Genomic DNA, 22,689 nt, shown 5'->3' with positions numbered 1-22,689 from the left:
AAAAAAAAAAAAGACATGAAAGAGGAGAAATTACAATGGATACTACAGAAATACAAAGGATTATAAGAAAATAGTATGAAAAACTGTATGCCAACAAATTGGATAACCTAGAAGAAATGGAAAGACTCTTAGACTCACACAATCTCCCAAAACTCAATCAAGAAGAAACAGAGAATCTGAATAGACCAATCTCCAGTAAAGAGCTAGAAAAAGCAATTGAAAATCTCCTGAAAAACAAAAGTCCAGGACCAAATAGCTTCTCTGGAGAATTCTACCAAACATTCAAAGACTTAATACCTATCCTTCTCAAACTATTCCAAAAAATTGAAGAAGATGGAATGCTTCCTACCTCACTCTATGAGGCCAATATCACCCTGATCCCAAAACCAGACGAAGACAACACAAAGAAGGAAAATTACAGGCCAATACTGCTGATGAACAGAGACGCAAAAATCAACAAGAAAATATTGGTAAGCCGAATACAGCAATACATTAAAAAGATCATACACCATGATCAGGTGGGATTTATACCCAGGACACAGGGATGGTTCAACATTCATAAGTCAATTAATGTGATATACCACATTAACAAAATGAAGAATAAAAATCACATGATCATCTCAATAGATGCAGAGAAAGCATCTGACAAGCTCCAACATCCATTTATGATAAAAACTCTCAATAAAATGGGTATAGAAGGAAAGTACCTCAACATAATAAAGGTCATATATGACAAACCCACAGCCAATATCATACTCAATGGGGAAAACTAAAAGCCATCCCTCTGAGAACAGGAACAGGACAAGGGTGCCCACTCTTACCACTCTTACTCAACATAGTACTGGAGGTTTTGGCCAGAGCAATTAGGCAAGAAAAAAAAATAAAAGGTATTCAAACTGGAAAGGAAGAAGTGAAACTCTCGCTGTTTGCAGATGACATGATTCTATGTATAGAAAACCCTAAAGAATCCATCAGAAAACTATTAGAAATAATCAACAACTACAGCAAAGTTGCAGGGTACAAAATCAATTTACAAAAATCAGTTGCATTTCTATACTCTAATAAGAAACTAGCAGGGCTGCCCCAGTGGCACAGTGGTTAAGTGTGCATGTTCCGCTTTGGTGGCCCAGGGTTCGCCAATTTGGATCCTGGGTGCAGACATGGTACTGCTTGTCAAGCCATGCTGTGGTAGGCATCCCACATATAAATTAGAGGAAAATGGGCACAGATGTTAGCTCAGGGCCAGTCTTCCTCAGCAAAAAGAGGAGGATTGGCAGCAGATGTTAGCTTAGGGCTAATCTTCCTCAAAAACAAACAAACAAACAAACAAACAGAAAAAGAAACTAGCAGAAAGAGAACTCAAGAATACAATCCCACTTACAATCGCAACAAAAAGAATAAAATACCTAGGAATAAATTCAACCAAAGAGGTGAAAGACCTTACAATGAAAACTATAAGACATTATTGAAAGAAATAGAAGATGACATAAAGAAACGGAAAGATACTCCATGCAGATGGATTGGAAGAATAAACATAGTTAAACTATCCACATTACCTAAAGCAATCTACAGATTCAATGAAATCCCAATCAGAATCCCAATGACATTCTTCACGGAAACAGATCAAAGAATCCTAAAATTTATATGGAACAACAAAAGACCCTGAATAGCCAAAGGAATCCTGAGAAAAAAGAACAAAGCTGGAGGCACCATAATCCCTAACTTCAAAATATACTACAAAGCTACAGTAATCAAAACAGCATGGTACTGGTACAAAAACAGACACAAAGATTGATGGAACACAATTGAGAGCTCAGAAATAAACCCACACATCTATGGACAGATAAGTTTTGACAAGGGAGCCAAGAACATACAATGGAGAAAGGAAAGTCTCTTCAATAAATGGTGTTGGGAAAACGGGACAGCCACATGCAAAAGAATGGAAGTAGATCATTATCTTACACCATACACAAAAATAGACTCAAAATGGATTAAAGACTTGAAGGTAAGACCTGAAACCATAAGCCTCCTAAAAGAAAATCTAGGTAGTACACTCTTTGACATTGGTCAGTCTCAGCAGCATCTTTTTGAATACCTTGTCTACTCAGGCAAGGGAAACAGAAGAAAAAATAAACAAATGGGACTACATCAGACCAAAAACCTTCTGCACAGCAAAGGAAACCATCAACAAAACGAAAAAGCAACTGACCAACTGAGAGAAAATATTTGCAAATCATAAATCCGACAAGGGGTTAATTTCCAAAATATATAAAGAACTCATACAACTCAACACGAGAAAACAAACAACTCAATCAAAAAATGGGCAGAAGACATGAACAGACATTTTCTCCAAAGAAGATATACAGATGGCCAACAGGCACATGAAAAGATGCTCAACATCACTAATTATTAAGGAAATGCAAATCAAAACTACAATCAGGTAACACCTTACACCTGTCAGAATAGCTATAACCACCAAAGCAAAAAGTAACAAATGTTGGAGAGGATGTGGAGGAAAGGGAACCCTCATACACCAGCTGGTGAGAATGCAAATTGGTGCAGCCACTATGGAAAACAGTATGGAGATTTCTCAAAAAATTAAAAATAGAAATACCATACAATCCAGCTATCCAACTACTGGGTATTTACCCAAAGAACATGAAATCAACAATACAAAGAGATTCATGCACCCCTATGTTCACTGCAGCATTACTCACAATAGCCAAGACATGGAAGCAACCTAAGTGCCCATCAACTAATGAATGGCTAAAGATGTGGCATATATCTACCATGGAATACTACTCAGCCATAAAAAAGACAAAATTGTGCCATTTGCAACATCAAGGATGGACCTTGAGGGTATTATGTTAAGCAAAATAAGACAGACAGAGAAAGACAAACATTGTATGACTTCACTTGTGTGGAAGGTAAACAAACACAAGGATAAAGAGAACAGACTAGTGGTTACCAGAGGGGAAGAGGGTGGGGAAGAGGGTGGGGAAGAGTGCAGAAGAGGTCAAGGGGCACATATGTATGGTGATGGATAAAAACTAGACTATTGGTGATCATGATGCAGTCTATATAGAAACTAATATATAATAATGTACACCTGAAATTATACAATGTTATAAACCAATATGACCTCAATAAAATAACTGAAAAAAAAAATAAGGAGCAAGTTCTCAAGGCCGGGTATGTGCATCTAGGGTGGGCCCACCACGACCACCAAGGAACCTGCTCTGCACCCGCTATCCACGCCTGTGCTGCTGGGAGAACCTACAAGCTTAAAGGACCAATCCAGTCTCTACCCCAGTCAGATGACCTAGAAAGTTCATCATAAGAGGACAGAAATTCACTCACACCAACGTACCTGGCTGATTAAAGTCATGATGGGTCTCTCCCCAGAGAAATGGCATTTTAAGGTAATGCCCTCATCAAAGGACAGAAAAGGGGAGAGCAGGGGAGGGGAGAAAAACTGAACACTAACAGGGGGTCCTCAGGCAGGAGATGACTAGCCATCTCGGGGAAGGGCCCTTCCTGGAGAGTCTCTTCTCACTCCTGCCCCAGGGTCTTTAGAACAAAGTCACAGAGAAAGAAAAACAAATGCTTCAGGACCTCTCCAAAGCCACATCTCATCCAAAAACACACTTCCCAGGGAGTCTGAGGCCAGGGTAGATGCCCCCAACAGGAAATGTGAAAAGCGAGAGGAAACTGATAACGGGTATATAAACAAACCTCTCTATACCAAAGGCCCCACATGGCACAAGTGAAAACATTGGGAAATAAGGCCGGTGCCTGTCTGATTAGTTAGCTAGAAATGCATCTGTGTGTTTTCTGGGTCTGCTGAGCTCTTAAGATGTCTATAAAAAAGCAGGACTGATAATTATAAAACCACAATAGTTCCGACCAGGTGCTTATCGGCCTTAAATGGTGCACTATATAGCCCCCATTAAGTAAAGAATTAAGAGATTTATCTTCCATGCATGCACAAATGGGAACTCTACTGCTGGGGCAGAGAGAGAAGCGGGAAGGACAGCAAGGGAAAATCCACAGAAACAGCCATTTACCCGTTCATGGAGGACACTGAACAGCGTGCCGACAGTAATGCGCTCGTACACGAGGCGGGTCTTCTCCAGGTCCTGGGACAGGCACACAGCCATCAGCTGCAGCAGGTGGGGGTGCCGCAGCTTGCTGCAAAAGAAAATCAGCTTCAGATGAGGCAGAGGTAAGGAGGACATGATGAAAAAATGGGTGCTTTCCTTTCTTCTAGGCCTCTTGAACACATTCTAAACAAGTACCATTTGCATACAATGTTTATCTAAGAAAACAGGATGGGGTGGAGTGGGGTGGGAGTAGGGGTCCCTCTTGGTGGAATCTGTGGCCTCTCACTGATCAGACCCTGAGGGCTTAGAGTCATCAATGACAATGTCACTAAAGAGCTATCTAGCAAGCACTTTATATATATCATCTCAATCCTAACAACCACCTACAAGAAATACATCATTATATTCATTTTAGACATGAAGAAACCAAGGTCAGGGAGATGTCAGGAACTTGTCCAAGGTCACACTTCACTTTCACGTAAAGTCCACACTGTGTCTATGAGTCCTTCCAGCCTCCTTGGGTCCCTTGAGGAAGGTTTGGCCAAAAGGAAGGGTTTGGCCTCTGAACACACCTACAGGAGTTGGGTACCCTCCTCAGGAACCTGGGTCCATTCTAAAGCCTTGGCAGTCCTAGTGTGAAACCATGAATCGGGCTCCTGCCCTGGCAAGAGCTGCAGGACTAACCCTGGAGCCACAGAAAACCTAAGGTACTGAGACCCGTGTGTGGAGACATGGCTCTCAGACGTGTGGATCTCATGAACAGCCATGCTCTATGAAGACGGGACAGCGCATGCCGTCCTGCACGGGCACAGGGCCAATAATGGGGCAGGCTTCGGGGGCTGTAGCAGGAGAGCCAGCAAGGTCTGGAGGCAGGACCATCAGAGACACGGGTTATGGGGAGTCAATCAGCTGACAGAATTGAGCCCCTCACCACCTCCATTCCCACCCCTCAGGCTATTTATTAATTCCCCTTTCTTTCTCTTGGCAGGCCTTGAAAGTAAACATCAACTGATTCCAACAGTCAGAAAATGTTGAGTCTGAGGGGAGGCTGGTCTCCACACCCCAGGGACAGCCCTGAACCTAGGTCTGTAAAGAGAGTTGGACATGAAATGCCCTTGGGCTTCCTTCTCACCTGCTGTGCTCCTGCTCAGCAATTAACAAGTCAGCCAGCCGCAGCCTGCTGCAATGTGGGTGGGTGGGGAGATTCAGCTCCTTCACTGTGACCCTGCTCCCGTTCCACACCAGGCTACAAGGGCAGGAGAGAGTGCGAGCAGAAGACAGTAAGCAGCCACTTCTTCGGTAAGGAGTTCTCAGGCCAGAGACCAGATAAGTGGGTTTACACAGAATCTGTCAAGCCCCTGGGCACTGTTGGGTCCTCCCTGTCCCTACCCCCAGGTTCTAAAGTACCCTAGGGAACTTAGGTACAGGTGGCAGAAGTCATTGAAGGATTTAAGGGATGGAGTGACTCTATCAGGTCTGTATTTTAGAAAGACAATGGTACCAGCAGTGTGGGGAACGGTAAGGAGGGGTGGTCCCGGGAATGGGAGGCCGTCTAGGTGAGGGACGGCGATCACTTGGGCAAAGGCAACAACAGTGGACAGGAGGGGACCCAACAACAAATCTGTGGCACCGGCAGGAAAACAAGAAGTGTACTGCAGGGGACAGAAGGCCTTTTGAGTCCGGCAGAGGCCTGTGTAGAACGCTGTTTCTTCTAAGCAGGGAAGAAGCATCCGGGTTCAAGGAGGCCAAGACACCTTGGCCAGGACAAGTCCTGTGACCCTGCAAGAGGCAAGTCTCTGGGGGGTGCGAACAGCCCAGGGACTGTGGTCACAGCCAAACCCTGCTACTGCTGTCTCTGCTGCCCTTGGCTGGTGAGAGCCGCAGCTGATGCCTGTTCTGGCTTCTACAGGGGCCTCAATATCCTCTGGCCTGTATCGGAGGCCAGACAGTCATGCTATGCTGCCTCTAACTCTCCAGAAAGCAGAGAGGTTAAAACACGTCATGAGTAAACTTTCAGAGCAGTCATTCTCAACGGGGGCCATTTGCAATGTCTGTAGACATTTTGGTTGTCACAATCATGACTGCAGGGGAGCAGGTAGCACTGGGGACTCCTACTGGCATCCAGTGAGTGGAGACCAGGGACGCTCCTAAACATCCTACAATGCACAGGACAGCAACAACAAAGTGTATCCAGCCCTGGTGTCCAGGTTGAGAAACCCTGATTTAGACATATGTTCTTCAGTGTTTCCTTGTGTTTGCGTAGCAACCCTCCACACATAAAGAAGTCACACAAAGCCCATTCTTCCCATGGGACTAAATCAGACCTCCCACTGGCCAGCTTCTGCTTACTTTTTGTTTTTGAGGAAGATTAGCCCTGAGCTAATACCTGCTGCCAATCCTCCTCTTTTTGCTGAGGAAGATGGCCCTGCGCTAACATCCGTGCCCCTCTTCCTTCACCTTATACGTGGGATGCCTGCCACAGCATGGCGTGCCAAGCTGTGTCATGTCCGCACCCGGGATCCGAACCGGTGAACCCTGGGCTGCCGAAGCAGAACATGCCAACTTAATGGCTGCGCCACCGGGTCGGCCCCAAGCTTCTGCTTACTTGATCATGACCATGTAGGGGCCACTGAAGAAAGAGAAGGTGGGCTCATCATCAGCTTGAATCACTTCCTTTTCTCCAATGACTGGAAGAGATCCTAGGTAGGCCAGCTGTGTCCCCCCTGTGATATAAAACTGAAAGCAAAACACAGCTTCAAATTGTGAGGAGAAAAGAGGAAAAGTAAAATAACTCTAAAATCTTATCAGCCAGCTAAAAATAATGATAGCTACTATTTACCAACTTGATGCATACTCCTGCACACTGGACATTATGCTTCAATTTATATTATCTTTTATCTTCCTAGAAACCCTGCAAGCTTGTAATATTCTTTCCCTTTTACTAGTGAGGAAACTGAGGCTCGTGGAAAGAGGTCAGATGCCTGCCTGAAGTGCCACCCGGGCTGGGTCTCAGGGCCCAGGCCTGTGTATAGCCAAAGCCGACATTCCTTCTAACCCTCACTCCACCCCAGGCTGCCTCAGCACAACCAAGAGACTCAGAGCCAGGGGCTGAGCTGTCGGCAAGCATCACCCAGTCACCCAGCAATGTTTCCCAACTGTCTCTTTCTTTGATGAGCAGCACGAAGGACCCAAAGAATATTATTTTCCCTCAGAACATTTCTCAGTTTAAAATCTAAATTCCTTAAAGGCATTCCAACAATGCTCATAAGCCTGTGGGAGGGCAAGGTCACTCACAAGTAAGACCCATGGGGTCAGCAGAGCTCTCTGCCTCTCTTCAAGGAGAACATATCTGGGGCCTTTACTGGGAATTAAAGGATCATTTTCTAAACTCCCCAAATCTAGCCCAAGGTCATTCAAGAGACCTCTCCAGGGTTTTCACCAATTTCCAGTACGAACACGAACACTAAGAGGTACTTGTCTTGCAAAAGGGGTAAAGGAGGAGAAAAATACTTTGGAGAGGATAGGATGGAGGAGTTGGACAAAGTCATGGGAGACGAGGCCAGAGCTGGGCCAGCTCATTCTCCAGTTAGTCCTGCAAACACTGGCTGTCAGTAGCAACCTCTTACCTTCCCAAAGCCAAAGCTGTAGATATTTTGGGCAGAAACGACTCCAGTTTTAAGCAGTCGGTTAGGAGAGCCATTAGGGCTTCTAGAAATATTTAAAAGAAGGGGAAAAAGTAAGGATTAACCACGCACATCCACAGGAACAATGCTGAGCCAAGTCTTCAGAACGTGGAGTTGGTTTTGTCTTTACCACCTGACTTTTTATCACAGAATTACAGATGATGTAATAGCCAGCCTCTGAGAGGGAACCCACATCTCCCAGCTCCTGGTGTTCATGCCTGTGTAGCCCCTCACAGGTCAGACAGGGCTGACCTGTTAACCCAATAGGACATTGCAGAAATGCCCGAATGGTGTGATTTCCAAAGCTAGATCCACAGGGCTTCTGCCCTGATTCTTCTTGGATCACTTGCTCTGGGGGAGGCCAGCTGCCATGCTGTGAGGACACTCCAGGTGCCCAATGGGAAAGCCCAGCACCCAGCACCAATTTGCCAGCCATGTGAGAAAGCCATCTCAGAACTGAATCCTTCAGCCCCAGTCGAGCCTTCAGATGACTGCAGCCCCAGCTGACATCTTGACTGCAACTTCTTAGGAAACCCTGAGCCACAACCACCTAGCTAACTCATTCTCTGATTCCTGACCCACAGAAATTGTGTGAGATACAAATGTTTATTCTAAGTTTGGGGGATGATTTGTTATGTAGCAACAGATAATTACAGATGGTCAAAGTTGGAAAGGATCATAAAGCATATCTTGTCCAACTTTCTCATTTTACAGATGGGAAAAATGGAGCCAGAAAGGGGAAATCTGTTGGCTTGGAGTCACAGCGCTGCAGCACAGATTAGGCTTGGCCCTATTAGTAGGAACTGGGTCTGCCAAGATCCAAATGCTGGCAGGAGAGGTGGTGGGAGAAGTTGGACCAAGCAGGGGCTCCCAGGCCGGATGAGGGATTTGGAAGATTATCCTAACAGCCACGGGGAAGGCCCTAAAGGGTTTCTAGCACAGAGTGGCACAACCCAATTTCCATTTTTAGAAGGTTGTTCTAGAAGCTGAGTAAAGAACCAAGACTAGCAAGAGCAGCAGCAGGGAGAGCAGTTAGGAGTAACTAGTCCTCAAGGGAATCACTAACTCATCTCACCTGAGAAGCCAGTGGCATCCAGGTCACCAGAGGAAAACCAGGACTCAACATGCATGGAAGGACAGGAAGGAAGAGCCTGCCAGAGTGTACTGCATCTAGCCACTCTGACTACAGAAAGAGATGCCATCAGAGAAAATCAAAATGGCAAGGATTCTCCACACACAAACCCTAAGTCAATAAGGCCTGAAGAATTTAAAATAACTCAGTTCCTGAGCATGCAGAGAAGCCTGAGGCCCACCTCCTGCAGCTGTGAGAGGGTCAGGGGAGCTGTCTACCCAGCTAGCAGCAAGTCTCTTACACCAGCGGGTCTTTGTTGTTGCTGTTGAGGAAGACTCACCCTGAGCTAACATACATAGCCGATCTTCCTCTTTTTTTTGCTTGAGGGAGACTAGCCCTGAGCTAACATCTGTGCCAACCTTACTCCACTTTGTATGTGGGATGCCTCCACAGCATGGCTGACAAGTGGAGTAGGTTCGTGCCTGGGATCCAAACCCACAAACCCAGGCTGCTGAAATGGAATGAGCAGAACTTTAACCACTCGGCCACAGGGCCAGCCACTACACCAGCTTTAAATAGCCCAATAACCATAAATTAAACATTTGTGGGCTTTTGCAACTTTAGTAATAAAGGAACAGTTTTCCCATGGTTCGGGAGATGACAAAAAAAAAGCCAGCCAATTGCCTTGCTGGGAAGGGGTTTTCTGCTGGACTCCCCAGACCTGAAAAGTTCCTTCTCAGCCAACCATAGGGTGGTTCCCACTGGAGCCCAGAATTCACCTCCCCCAGATGTTCCTGGAGTGGGGGAGACAGCCTAAGGTGCTCCTCTGGCCATCATTTTTCAGTGGCCACATCCTCTCCTTCCAAGCTCACCCTTTTGGGTGGGCCAGATGCCAGAGGGGACCAATGTGGAGGAGACCGAGGTGGCCCATGCTGCAGGGATCCCAGAAGGAAGGCTGGGGTGATGGAGAATGTCCCACTCTGCTCGGGGCAGCACTCACCCCTGCATGAGGCCCCCAAACCGGGGCAGGCCACAGATGAGGCGCTGAGGGGAGTCAATCTTCTTCAGGAGATCCTGGGAGAAGCCCTGGATGATGGCCTGCATGTGTGAGGCACAGCGCTGCATGAACTCCACCATCTGCAACACACAGTAGAGATGCTCAAAGCTGGCATGGCTACTGGCCACCCTGGGCTTCAATGGAATTGGAATGGTCTGAGGTGAATGATCTGAGGAGCTGAGAGACCCTGACAGGGAAGTCTCTGGAAAGGGAAGGGCTCAAGTGGTTTTCTACAGGTATGCAATGTTTTCAGGGAGAGCATTTCCAATAATTTCCTCCAATTCCCTCCTTTGACAGATGAGGAAACTGAGGCAAGAGTGAAATTACTTCTCCAAGGCCCAACAGCTAATGAGCAGGAGGCCCAGAGGGAGGGAGGGACGGGGACTCTGCCTACTTCCCCTTCCCCCCATGTGCTCGGCACTGCACATGCCCTTTGTGCTTTACATTTGTTAGGTTATTTAGTCCTCAATGGAGCAAATCACACTTGCCCGTGTGAAGCCTCAGGCAAGTTACTTAATGCCATTGGGCCTCAGTTTCCCCATCTGTAAAATGAGGACAATAATAGCACCTACCTGAGAAGGTTGGTGTGAAGATTAAATGAGTTAATATTTAATTACAGTCATGCATCACTTAACGATGGGGATGCATTCTGAGAAATGTGTCATTAGGTGATTTTGTCGTTGTATGAACCTCATAGCGTATACTTACACAAGCCTAGATGGCACACCTAGGCTATATGGTACTAATCCTGTGGGACCACTGTTGCATATGTGTTGTCATTGACTGAAATGTTGTTATGCTGCGCATGACTGTAATTTAATTCAGAACGTCTGATGCATGGTGAGTGCTAGTTAAGGATGAAATGAAATTACAATTGTTCTCCCTTCTCCACTGAATGGATGACCAGAAAGGTTCGCTAGACATGCCCAAGGTTTTACAGCTGGCTAATTTGCTTCAACCTAGGCCTGTGTGTCCAGTGCCAAGGCCACTGCAAGCCCTGTGCTGTCCCCAGGACCAGCCCCTGCCTGCTGGGCTCTTGACTCCCAGCCCAGTGCTCTGCCTTGGGTGTGGATACAGAGCAGGCCCACCTTACCACAGTGCTGCGCTCCTTCCCTGCTGTCAGGGCCCAGGTCTTCGGGTTTCTACCCTTCTCGTCATGGAGTCGAAGGTCACCCCCTGCATCTAGCAGTTTGCTGAGGATCCACTGGTTGCCGGAAAATGCTGCTGCGTGGACAGGGGTGCTCCCATCAAAGCAGCGGCTGGAGGAGGGGTGGTACAATGAGTGACCATGGCAGCACTCCTCCCTTCCACAGAGCAGGGCAGGGGGCGCACAATGGGTAACACAGGGCTCCCTTTCTACAAAGGCGACCTTTGGTGATAAGGATTATAATACCACTGGTGAGGCCCCTGGTATGGGCCAACAGCAGATTTATGTACATCCCCTTTCTCCATCCTTAGCTCCACCTTCAAGGCAGTATCATTTCCCAATTTATAGAAGAACAAACAAAAGGGCAAAGCTGAGATTCACACTGTTATGGGTCTGGTTCCAAATCTGGTGTTCTTTCCCCTACGGCCTCCTGACGCTGGCTGCCCTGAAACAATTTCTTCACGTCTGTAGTGCCCTGGGGTTAGACTGGTGAAGCACAGCCTAACCAGAGACCGTCTCTCTCATGTGAGAATGTGTCTGTCTCCCAAATCCTACAGTAGAGGCCCACAAAACCTTGGCATCAGCAATCTGGTCAAGGATCTACAACTCAGAAAAATTTAATGAAACCCTATAAATTATCTGAGGTGTGAAGGAAGGGCTGTGTCCAGGATATAGTGATATGTAGCCATGGTTTCCTAACCTGGATGCACATCAGAATCACCTGGAAAGCCTTCTCTCTTTAATTGAAAAAGAAACACAAATGGGAGAAGGAGGAAGCGGTAAGGGAAAGAGAAAGAGAAATAAAATGAAAAAAGAGGAGGAAGAGGAGAAGAAAAGCTTCCCAACTCCAGACCCCCAGTCCTCTTGCCTAGAGGCAACTACTCTTACAAGCTTTTACATCCTTCCAGAAATTTTCTATGCACATACAAGTAGGAATAAGAATATACTATATAAACTGTTCTGCATCTAAATTTTTTCATTTAACAATATATCTTGGAGAAATTTCCATATGAGAACATACAAGCCACCTCAATTCTTTTTAAAAGCTGCACAGTATTCCAGTGTATAGATGTACCATAATTTACTTAATGAGCCACTGGGATATTGGTCAAAAATACAGACTCTCAGTCTACACACAGACTGAAGCAGAAGCTGCAAGGCTGGGGCCCAGGAATGTGTACTTCTTCCAAGTTCACCAGGTGATGCCAACAAGGCTGGCCCGCACCTAAGCATCTGGAAACTACTGGGGTATCTCATCGTGAGCTCCTTCCTATCACTGGATCTAATGAGTAGTCCAGTACACTGCACTGTGGGAACCATAATATCCTCCCTGTGGAAAAACAAATTTATGTAATGTTTTATAATCTTCTAATTATTCTTCCCATAGACAGTAAGAAAGCTGGATGGGGAGAGAGAGGGACATTATTTTCATTTCTCATAAATCCTAAGGAAGAAAGGAATAATGTTTTTTACACCCAACCAAACTTACAAGGGAGTCCAGGTCTGAGTGGTATCAAAATGTGTCTTCTTTGATAATTTATCCTACAAGTTGAAAACTAGAGGCCTGCAGACTGATATGGCAACCCAGAGGCATGTTTTATTTGGTCCACACAGTGTTTAAAAAAAGAATTTGAAATAATGGAAAATATTTAACATTTGGGAGATTTCACTTTAAACAGTGGGATTTCCAGCCTCTTGGAAATCTGGAAGATCTGGTTCCTCTAGGCTCCCTTTCCTGCCCAGTAACAGATGCCCAACCCTCCCTAGTCTGTACCCACTGACCCTACTTGGTCCCACAGGCATCTGACTGTGTGACCTCAATAAGCCCAGGCCATCACAAGATTTCCACTGAGCACTTGGGAATACAACTTCCCCCCAGAAATTTCCCTTCATTTTGATGGAAGATATTTTTAAAGTCACATGAAAATGTTCCTATCACAAAATACAAAGCCATGGGGTTTGCCTTTCTTCCCTTGACACTGTCCTTTCCTACCTCACCCTAGCATCATGGGGTCTTCTAAAAAGGGAAGTTATGAGTTCTTCAGGTGGCTGGGCTCCTGGTCTCAGCTCTGTCGTTAACACAATGCACCATTATGCGCCAGTCACTTAAACATTCTAGGCATCAATTCCCTAATCTGGAATATTAAAGGTTTGAATGATTCGATCTTTAAAAAACCCAGCTCTAAACCACCACCAAACAGATGTAAATACAGATGACTGGAAAATGTTGCATTTTTGCTGAGGAACTGCAGGGGTCCTAATATAGCCTCCCTACAAAGCTGGTATCTACAAACATCAAGTGAGCTAGCCCTTTATTTCCAAGCTTTGAAATTAAGTATTAACACAACAGACAGCAGAGGAAATGTGAGGCTAGAAAAATTCTGGGTGGAAACACAGCAAAATGTTCACTGTGTTATCTCTGAGTTACAGAATTTTCATACTGATTGGTTTTTTTCTTTTTTCTTTATACTCTTCCAAGCTACCAAGTTTTCTCCCACTAAGCAAGCAACCTAATAAGCAAAAAAAAAAAAAAAAAAAAAAAAAAAACCCAAAAAACAAAACCTGAAGAGTTGTGTGTTTTTTGAGTACATTAAACACGGCCTCCTTATGTAAGATGGGAAAGCTATTTTATGACTTTGTTCATATTCTAGCATTCCTGTGAAAATCAGCTGGAATCATGTAAGCACTCAAAACCTATTTCTGGTTCTGTCCAATGGGAACTGTAAAAATGTCCCCTTCTCTGTTGAGAGGTGGTTGCAAAGATCTAGTGAAGGCCTTTGGGGAAAAAAAGTATTACACAAAGAGAAGAGATGTAGCTGATTCATTACCTTGTACTGCTGTTCCATATTAAAATTTGGGCCAACTATTAAGCTCAGATTCTTTTAAACCACAACTATAGGAGCAAGGCGAAAGTAATCCTAACAAAGTGATGCCAAGCATAGAGTTAATTGGTGAAAGAACTCGGTTGTGGGTACGTTAAATTGCTTAAGCAAATCACACAAATTATAGCCTGGGGTGGGAATATTCAAACTGTGCTGTTAATGACTAATTAATTAATTAATGACTAATAAATTTCACTTATCTCATTGGGCCTACTAAAATTGCTTAGAAAACTTTGTATTACCAGCTAAAATTATGTTTCAACATATGTATACAACTGTATTTCATGGATAAAAATATTAGTACAGATTCTCTTAATATCTTGTCAAATTAGTTTCCAAATGTCCCAACTCATCTTAAGAGCATACTAATTTTCTAGATAGTGATCTTATTGTACTTACTGATTTGGATCTGATCCATAATCCACCAGAACATCAACTAATTTTGTAAGGCCTAATAATGCTGCAACAAAAAGAGCTGTCTGGCCCAGGGAATTGACTGCATCAACATAAATTCCTGCAAAGCAAATACCAGAATCAATGCAAACATAAGGAAATTTTTTGAGATAGAAGTAGGAAAACTCATATCAGGAGGAAAAAATTAAAATTCCTTTATACAGTACTTTCATGTACTACTGCAAACTTTTTTTAAAAAAAGGAAAAATGAAAGCGTTCATTAGTCACACAAACACAAAAGGCCAACTAGAAAGCAACCACAGCACTTATTCATCAAACACGTTGTTTACACAAAGTTGCAATAAAGCATTTCACCCCACTGTAGTGTGCTAAAAAATAAGCTAACACTGTTCTCATTCTTCAGAAGATAGGAGGGAAGGGCGGGGTTAATGTGCGTTGGGGAAAAAGTAATAACATAAAAACACTATTAAATTGTAACAGAAGCCCGTATCTTTCAGCCTCATTAAGACACAGATTAAGTAGGGAGAAAAATTTAAAATGGACACCTCACTGCTTGAACGAAAACAATAAAGCTATCAACTGAAAAAAAAAAAAAAAACGAAAACCAAAGAAAAAACTGTCCAGACAACAAGCACCAAAATTAAAAGCTGTTAACACATAACCCGTTAAAAAATTTTCGACTTGCTAGGCATTATCTACTAAGGACAGATTTTGAAAACACAGAAACAAAAGGAAAGCTGGGGGGGAGGAGCTATGCAAAACTACTCCTGAAGACCCGGAAACGCAACATCAGTGAACCAACTCTCTTAAAACGAACTGTCAGAACGCAATAACCCCCAAGACTAACTCGTAAGACACAGGCGCACACAACACCCCACAGCTGCTTTTCTTCGACAACTGAGAAAAACCAGAAACCACTCAGACTGCGTCCTCTCCCTCTTACTCTCCTAAAAAGAAGAGAAGAACGATCATCAATGGCAAAAGGCAGTTGCGGAAGCAACACCAAGAGCCGGCTTCACGCTCAGGAGAGGACGCTGCGCCTCCTCCTCGTGGTTTCGGGTGCCCTACACGTTCAGAGAAACTTCTCTAGTAACGAACTATAGAAATGATCCCTGAAAGTATAGTCTTAACACTGCTCCTTCTGCGTTTCCGAAGTGGACGAAATCTACACATATTTTACTGATGGTGAGTTTTTCTTACAGCACTATTTTTCCTAAACGTACACTGGCATGTATTTCCTAAAGAACCTTTCCATTACCAAAGCTCAGCAAAGCGTTTTGACTACTTTTCCGTTTTCCGAAGACATGTCAAGCAGTCACTGTAATTAACATACGGCTGTTAAACCGCCAAACACACGCCATTTATTTCCAACCCCACCCCGTTTCCGGCGGCACTTCCGCAGCGTCAGGGTTTCGGGAACGCTGATGACTGCAAAGCGCGCCGGAGCATGAAGACATGGCTCAGTTTATACGGACGGGGACCTTTTGCAAGGAAAACGTAAAAGAAAAGGGGGATGGTGAAAGCGACGACCCAAAGCCAAAGACTGTGACATTTGCAAAGTGTGCCCTATTTTTAAACTTTATCCTGTGATCAAAATACTAGACATATAACAGTTCTTTTGGATTTTTTTTCCAAATCAAGGAATTTTTATTTACATAAAAATTGTGTTTAAAGAAGGACAATACATCGTCCCCCTGCTTAAAGCTTCAGTAGCTTTCCAGCTCTTGGGCTAAAGACAAAACCTTCTCTATATAGGGCTGGCCTGGTGGCATAATGGTGAAGTTCCCACACTCGGCTTCTACAGCCCACGTTTTGCAGGTTTGGTTCCCAGGCGTGGACCAAGCACCGCTGGTCAAGCCACGTTGTGGCAGCATCCTCCATAAAACAGAAGAAGACTGGCACAGACGTTAGCACAGTGAAAATCTTCCTCAAGCAAAAAGAGGAAGACTGGCAACAGATGTTAGCTTAGGGCCAACCTTCCTCACCGAAAACTTCTCTACATAGCTTACAAGTCCTTGCATGGTCTGGCCAACATCCACCTCTCCAGCCTTATTTTGCACCAGATTCCCCCTCACTCCAGTCATACTGAAATTCTTAACAGTTCCTCATAGTGGTCAGGTTCCCTTCTGCCCCAAGGCCTTTGCACAAGCTGTTCCCTCTGCCAGGAATTCTCCCCCTACCCTTTCCCAACTTAACTTCAATTCATCATTGAGACATCTGTTGAAGTGTCATTGTCTCAGGGAACCCTTGGCTGACCTACTTAACCAGATCAAACACCTCTTCTGTGATTCAGAAGGACAGAGACCATGAAATGGCTTTGTGGACTGGAAATACCCTAAGCACCTAGTACTGAATGAATGAACCCAAGCAAAGGTGTCTAGCACACAGAACTGGTCAAGAAGGGATCATTAACATTATCATTGGCCATTTTAAAGGCATGGGAGGAAATGAGTCACGAAATATACAACCTTAACAGCTGAGGGTTGAAGAGGGAACCCTGAGGCCCAGTAACACCTTCAGGGGCAAGCTGAGGGGAAAAAGCCTAAAAGTATGGAGAGAAGGAAACCAAAAGGGCAAGAGAAAAACCTGGAACAAATGAGTCACAGTGACAAAGGAGGTAAGAGTTTCAAAAAGGAGGATCACCAACAGCAGCAAAGTTGGAGAAATCTAGTAAGAAGGAACAGTGTTCTTGGTGAGAGCAGTGCAAGTAGAGTTCACGTCTTACTGCTCAGGGCTTGATGTGTTGCAAGTATTTGTGGGATCTCAGTCTGCCCTACCAGATTGTCTCCCCCAACCTGGAGGGTAGGAGGAACTGCCAAATTTACCTATCTTCAGTACTGGGTAAACTTAACTGCCCAAGACAAGCAAGCCTGAGCAGAGAAGAGGAGCAAAGAACAGTGTGGGAAGACAATTCTCCGCAGATCACTCCTGTTTCTGCATGTCATGGGAGTGAAGCACTAACCACCTTCTGTTCTAGACTATGTTTTTTGTTTGTTTTTTTACCTTTTTCTCCCCGAAGCCCCCCGGTACACAGTTGTGTATTTTAATTGTGGGTCCTTGTAGCTGTGGCATGTGGGACGCCGCCTCAGCATGGCCTGATGAGTGATGCCATGTCGGCGCCCAGGATCCGAACCAGTGAAACCCCAGCCAACGAAGTAGAATGAGTGAACTTAACTGTTCTCAGCCACGGGCTGGCCCCTAGACTATGTTTCTGAAGATGTTTATATAGCGAACTTTGGAAGATACAGTATCTCCCTTTGGAGCAAAGTCCAGGCATGCTTACTGTCCAGTATGATAAAGATAATGTCTCCCTCTGGAGCAAAGTACTGTCCATTATGAAAGATTTGGGTTCCCTAAGCTTAAGGTACTTCTACTGTAATGTGCAATATTTATAGCTTTTGCATGTCTCTGTGGGAATTGGGGCTTGAGGAACTAAAACCAAAAACACCAATATTCTAGCTACTGCTGTTGCTGTGAGTAATAAACACTACCATTCAGCTCTGACCCAGGAATCTCATGTCTTCTACTTCATTCATAAACCTGCAGCAGGCTAATTTGTAAAATCACAAACTATTCATAATTCTTAACAGGAAGGGACTACAGTCAGGGAAGTAGACTGGGCCTCATGAAGTAAAAACTTAAATCAACCAGGGTCTCCAAGGGCTTCTCTAGGGACCAGATATCACTTAGGCATTGAGCAACAATTCTTGGGAGAATACAGGTGGCTGGAGAGAAAAATAGTTCAAAAACCACTGTTCCCACAAAGCCCTCTGGTGATTTCCTAGTAGAAAATATTCGCTCATTCACTCATTCAACAAATATTTATTTCAGGCCAGCAGTGTACCCACACTGTGGCTGATATAAAGGTGACTAAATAAGTCCCCCAAGAAGTGACCAAAGGCAGCTTTGACATGATACAAGGACTAACCAAAAAGGTCAAAAGACCTGGGTGCAAGTGTTAAACTCCTAGTGACACCCTTTTTAGCTTGGGGCCTCCAGATGAGTCAGTCACCTAACCTCTAGGCCTCTTGGGAGGCAAGATCTGATATTCATAATGCTGTGTGCTAGTGTGCCAGGTACCGTTCTAACTCAGTCCTCACATTGGTACGAAAGGAGGAAGGCACTACTATCATCATTGTTTTATGGATGGAGAAACCGAGGTATAGAAAGGATAAGCAATTTGCCAAGGGTCACAAAGCAACCTGGCTCCAAAGTCCATGCGCTGTACCATACTATCTCCCTCGCATCCTAATTCCTCAGCCTCCCCGCTCAGAATTGCACAAGGCTTTAATTACTAAGTAACGCTGTCCACGGCACTGAACACAAAGGGGAGATAAATTATTAGTTCCTGAGAGAAGAGAACCTAGATAGCTTTGGGGCAAAGTAGGATGATGGGTGTAAAGGGGGACAAGGGGATAAAACAAATAATATAGGTACAGGAAGGACAGATATTTCACTCTATCCTACAATATGCAATAAACTAAAAGAGCATGGTGCCTGGGTTAAAATAGTGGAAAGAAGGATAAACTTCTCATGAAGCTTGAAAAACATTGAAAAATTAGAAAACGTTCGGTGCTGGAAAAGAGATGGGAAAATGGACACTTTCCTAAATGTAGTTGGGAGTATGAATTGTTACAATGCTTCTGGAAAGCAATATGGCAATATCTAGGGGCCGGCCCTGTGGCCGAGTGGTTAAGTTTCCGCGCTGCGCTGCGGTGGCCCAGAGTTTCGCTGTTCGGATCCTGGGCGCAGACATGGCACCACCAGTCAGGCCATGTTGAGGTGGCATCCCACATGCCACAAGTAGAAGGACCCACAACTAAAATATACAACTATGTAGTGGGGGGAATTGGGAAGAAAAAGCAGAAAGGAAAAAAACAAGATTGGCAACAGTTGTTAGCTCAGGTGCCAATCTTTAAAAGAAAAAAGCAATATGGCCATACCTATTAAAAGTTTGACCCAGAAATCTCACTTGGAATATTAAAAACCATTAAATAAAGATATATTATAAAGTATTTTATCAAAGCATTGTTTCTGGTGATACAAACTGCAAAAAAAGGAAATAAATCTTAATATCCATTAGTGGGGTATACCTGAATAAAATATGGTACATATCGATGATAAAATATTAAGCGGTTATTAAAATGAATGACTTAGATCTATATCAACGGACTAGAGACAGACAGGATGTACTACTGTTTTTTTTATTTTTGAGGAAGATTAGCCCTGAGCTAACATCTGCTGCCAATCCTCCTCTTTTTGCTGAGGAAGACCGGCCCTGAGCTAACATCCATGCCCATCTTCCTCTACTTTATATGTGGGACGCCTGTCACAGCATGGCTTGCCAAGTGGGGCCATGTCCATACCGGGATCCAAACCGGGGAACCCCGGGCCGCCCAAGCAGAATGTGCGCATTTAACTGCTGCGCCACCGGGCCAGCCCCCAGGATGTACTAGTGTTAAATGGGAAAGGCAAGTTGCAGAATGTGTGTAGTATGATACCAGTTTTCACAAGGCAGGTTAGCAACTTTAAAAAATATCTTTGATTCCACTGGTTAAAATAACCTTATATTACTTTTGTAACAAAAACTTCTTTTTGCTGAGGAAGATTCGCCCTGAGCTAAAATTTGCTGCAAATCTTCCTCTATTTTGTATGTGGGTTGCTGCAACAGCTGGCCACCAACCAGTGGTGTAGGTCTGCACCTGGGAACTGAACCTGCAGAAGTGGAGTGCACCGAACTTGACCACTAGGCCACTGGGGCTGGCGCCCAAAACATTTTTGTGTGTGTGTGGAAGATTAGCCCTGAGCTAACAGCTGCCACCAATCCTCCACTTTATGCTGAGGAAGACTGGCCCTGAGCTAACATCTGTGCCCATCTTCCTCCATTTTACATATGGGCCTCCTGCCACAGCATGGCTTGATAAGTGGTACATAGGTCCATGCCCAGGATCTGAACTAGTGAACCCCAGGCTGCCAAAGTGGAGCATGCAAGCTTAATCACTACATCACTGGGCTGGCCCCAAAACTTTTTTTTTTTAAAGATTTTCTTTTTCTTTTTTCTCCCCAAAGACCCCTGGTACATAGTTGTGTATTTTCAGTTGTGGGTCCTTCTAGTTGTGGCATGTGCGATGCCGCCTCAGCATGGCTTGATGAGTGGTGCCATGTCCGCGCCCAGGATTCGAACCGGCGAAACCCTGGGCCGCCAAAGCGGAGTGGCGAACTTAACCACTCGGCCACGGGGTAGCTCGTCCCAAAAGATCTTTTAATAGAAGAAAAAAAAATTTTTTTTTTAAGGACCACCCAAGAAAGTATGCTCTAGACATTTTCTGAGAAGAGTTTCCATGGTTTCTTAAAGCCATAAAACTCAGGTGGAAAACTGAGAATAGAAGAAAAGTGATAATGCAAATTTTAAGAACAAGGACTGGCCTAGTGACAGACAAGTAAAACTGCAATGAGAAAATAGTGGATGGGGCCAGCCTGGTGGCACAGCGGTCAAGTTTGCACGTTCCACTTCGGCAGCTGGGGGTTCGCCGGTTCGGATCCCAGGTGCGGACATGGCACCACTTGGCAAGCCATGCTGTGGTAGGTGTCCCACATATAAAATACAGGAAGATGGGCATGGATGTTAGCTCAGGGCCGGTCTTCCTCAGCAAAAAGAGGAGGATTGGCAGCAGATGTTAGCTCAGGGCTAATCTTCCTCAAAAAAAAAAAATTTAAAAATTAAAAAACTTAAAAATAAATAAACTAAATTAAAAAAAAGAAAGAAAACAGTGGCTTTACTCACTGGCTTGAGATCTGAATTAGCTGAATATATGCTGCTTTCTCAGTTTATAAGGGCAGTTTTCAAAGTCATTGTCATCTCCAACAGGAAACAAAGCCTGTTTGTACCTAAAGTGAACTATATCACATAACAGTCAGTAGAATTATGAGACTTTGCTGATTTTTCTAGCCTGCCTGGTGTACAATGACAAGGGTGATATATTAAGAGCCCTCCTAAAGTAGATATTAGGAAAAACCTCTGATCAGCCTGGAATAATTATGATGTTCAAAAATCAAAGAAAAATATTTATTTATTTTGAGGAAGATTAGCCCTGAGCTAACTGCTGCCAATCCTCCTCTTTTTGCTGAGGAAGACTGGCCCTGAGCTAACATCCATGCCCATCTTCCTCTACTTTTCTATGTGGGACACCTATCACAGCAAGGTGAGCCAAGCGGTGCCATGTCTGCACCAGGGATCCAAACCGGCAAACCCCAGGCCACTGATGCAGAACGTGCGAACTTAACCACTGTGCCACTGGCCCGGCCCTGACAAAGAAAAATATTTAGATTAAGGGGGAAAAAAAAAAAAAAGGACACCAGACTAAAAAGGCTAATTTAAAATTGCATTTAGGGATTTAGGAGCCTGCCCAGTGACGCAACAGTTAAGTTCACACATTCCACTTGAGCAGCCCAGGGTTCCCTGGTTCGGATCCCGAGTGTGGACCTAGCACCACTTATCAAGCCATGCTTGGCAGGCCTCCCAACATATAAAATCGAGGAAGATGGGCACAGACATTAGCTCAGGACCAATCTTCCTCAGCAAAAAGAAGACTGGTGGCAGAGGTTAGCTCAGGGCTAATCGTCCTCAAAAAAAAAAAAATAGGGGTTGGCCGGATGGCGCAGCAGTAAGTTTGCACGTTCTGCTTCTCGGCGGCCCGGGGTTCGCTGGTTTGGATCCCAAGTGCGGACATGGCACCACTTGACAAAAGCCATGCTGGGTAGGCATCCCACGTATAAAGTAGAGGAAGATGGGCAGGGATGTTAGCTCAGGGCCAGTCTTCCTCAGCAAAAAGAGGAGGATTGGCTACGCTAGTTAGCTCAGGGCTAATCTTCCTAAAAAAAAATTGAAAAATAAATAAAATTGCATTTAGCCAAAGAAACAAAATTAAAAGAAATAATCACAGCACTGAGGGGAGAAAAAAAGAACAAACCATCTTAAAACAAGAAAATATCAAAAGTACATTTAAAATTACTTTAAATTGCTTTTCTTTGTAACTCCTAAAAAGTAACCATTGCTCAAAATGCAGATATGTCAAACACCTGAATAGCAGGCCCAGACATGAATTTCTAGCAGCATTCTCAAAGCCTAACTTGTCCAGGGAAGGTGGCAATACAACAGAAATCCTACATTCAAAACTGGAAAACCAGAGCCAGCCCGGATGGCATTGTGGTTAGTTTAGCATGCTATGCTTTGGCAGGGTTGTGTTGACAGGAAGGGAAGTGTGCACTGGAAAAACCAAATGCAGGCAACTACTTTAGAAATTCTGATTAAAAGAAAAAACGGTCACAAGA

The 22,689-nt window shown here is 44.4% G+C and overlaps 1 protein-coding gene and 1 non-coding gene across 11 annotated transcripts in view; both read right to left on the bottom strand.

The window, feature by feature from the left end:
* TEX14 (testis expressed 14, intercellular bridge forming factor) overlaps positions 1-22,689 on the bottom strand; it is a 130,346-nt gene that overhangs the window by 48,326 nt on the left and 59,331 nt on the right. For 9 of the 10 annotated variants that reach the window (XR_011493750.1, XR_011493751.1, XM_014826764.3 and 6 more), the window contains 7 exons: positions 14,344-14,458; positions 11,009-11,174; positions 9,859-9,995; positions 7,730-7,811; positions 6,709-6,839; positions 5,236-5,349; positions 4,068-4,191 (listed from right to left, as the gene is read on the bottom strand). Coding sequence is in view for 8 of the 10 variants with exons in the window: in XM_014826764.3 (XP_014682250.2) it covers positions 4,068-4,191; positions 5,236-5,349; positions 6,709-6,839; positions 7,730-7,811; positions 9,859-9,995; positions 11,009-11,174; positions 14,344-14,458 (869 nt within the window). In the remaining 2 variants the exon portion in view is untranslated. Of the gene's footprint in view, positions 1-4,067; positions 4,192-5,235; positions 5,350-6,708; positions 6,840-7,729; positions 7,812-9,858; positions 9,996-11,003; positions 11,175-14,343; positions 14,459-22,689 lie in introns of those variants that run through there. The other variant, XM_044744736.2, reaches the window with a different exon arrangement.
* LOC123276535 (small nucleolar RNA U3) lies at positions 15,272-15,486 on the bottom strand. Its single transcript, XR_006513039.2, has one exon. It is a non-coding gene; the product is annotated as a small nucleolar RNA U3 (small nucleolar RNA).

The sequence above is a fragment of the Equus asinus genome, chromosome 13, assembly GCF_041296235.1.
Source record: "Equus asinus isolate D_3611 breed Donkey chromosome 13, EquAss-T2T_v2, whole genome shotgun sequence".
In the NCBI taxonomy this organism is placed as follows: Eukaryota; Metazoa; Chordata; class Mammalia; order Perissodactyla; family Equidae; genus Equus; species Equus asinus.
Note: the sequence above shows the minus strand (reverse complement) of the source record. Positions and strands in the feature narration are given on the sequence as shown.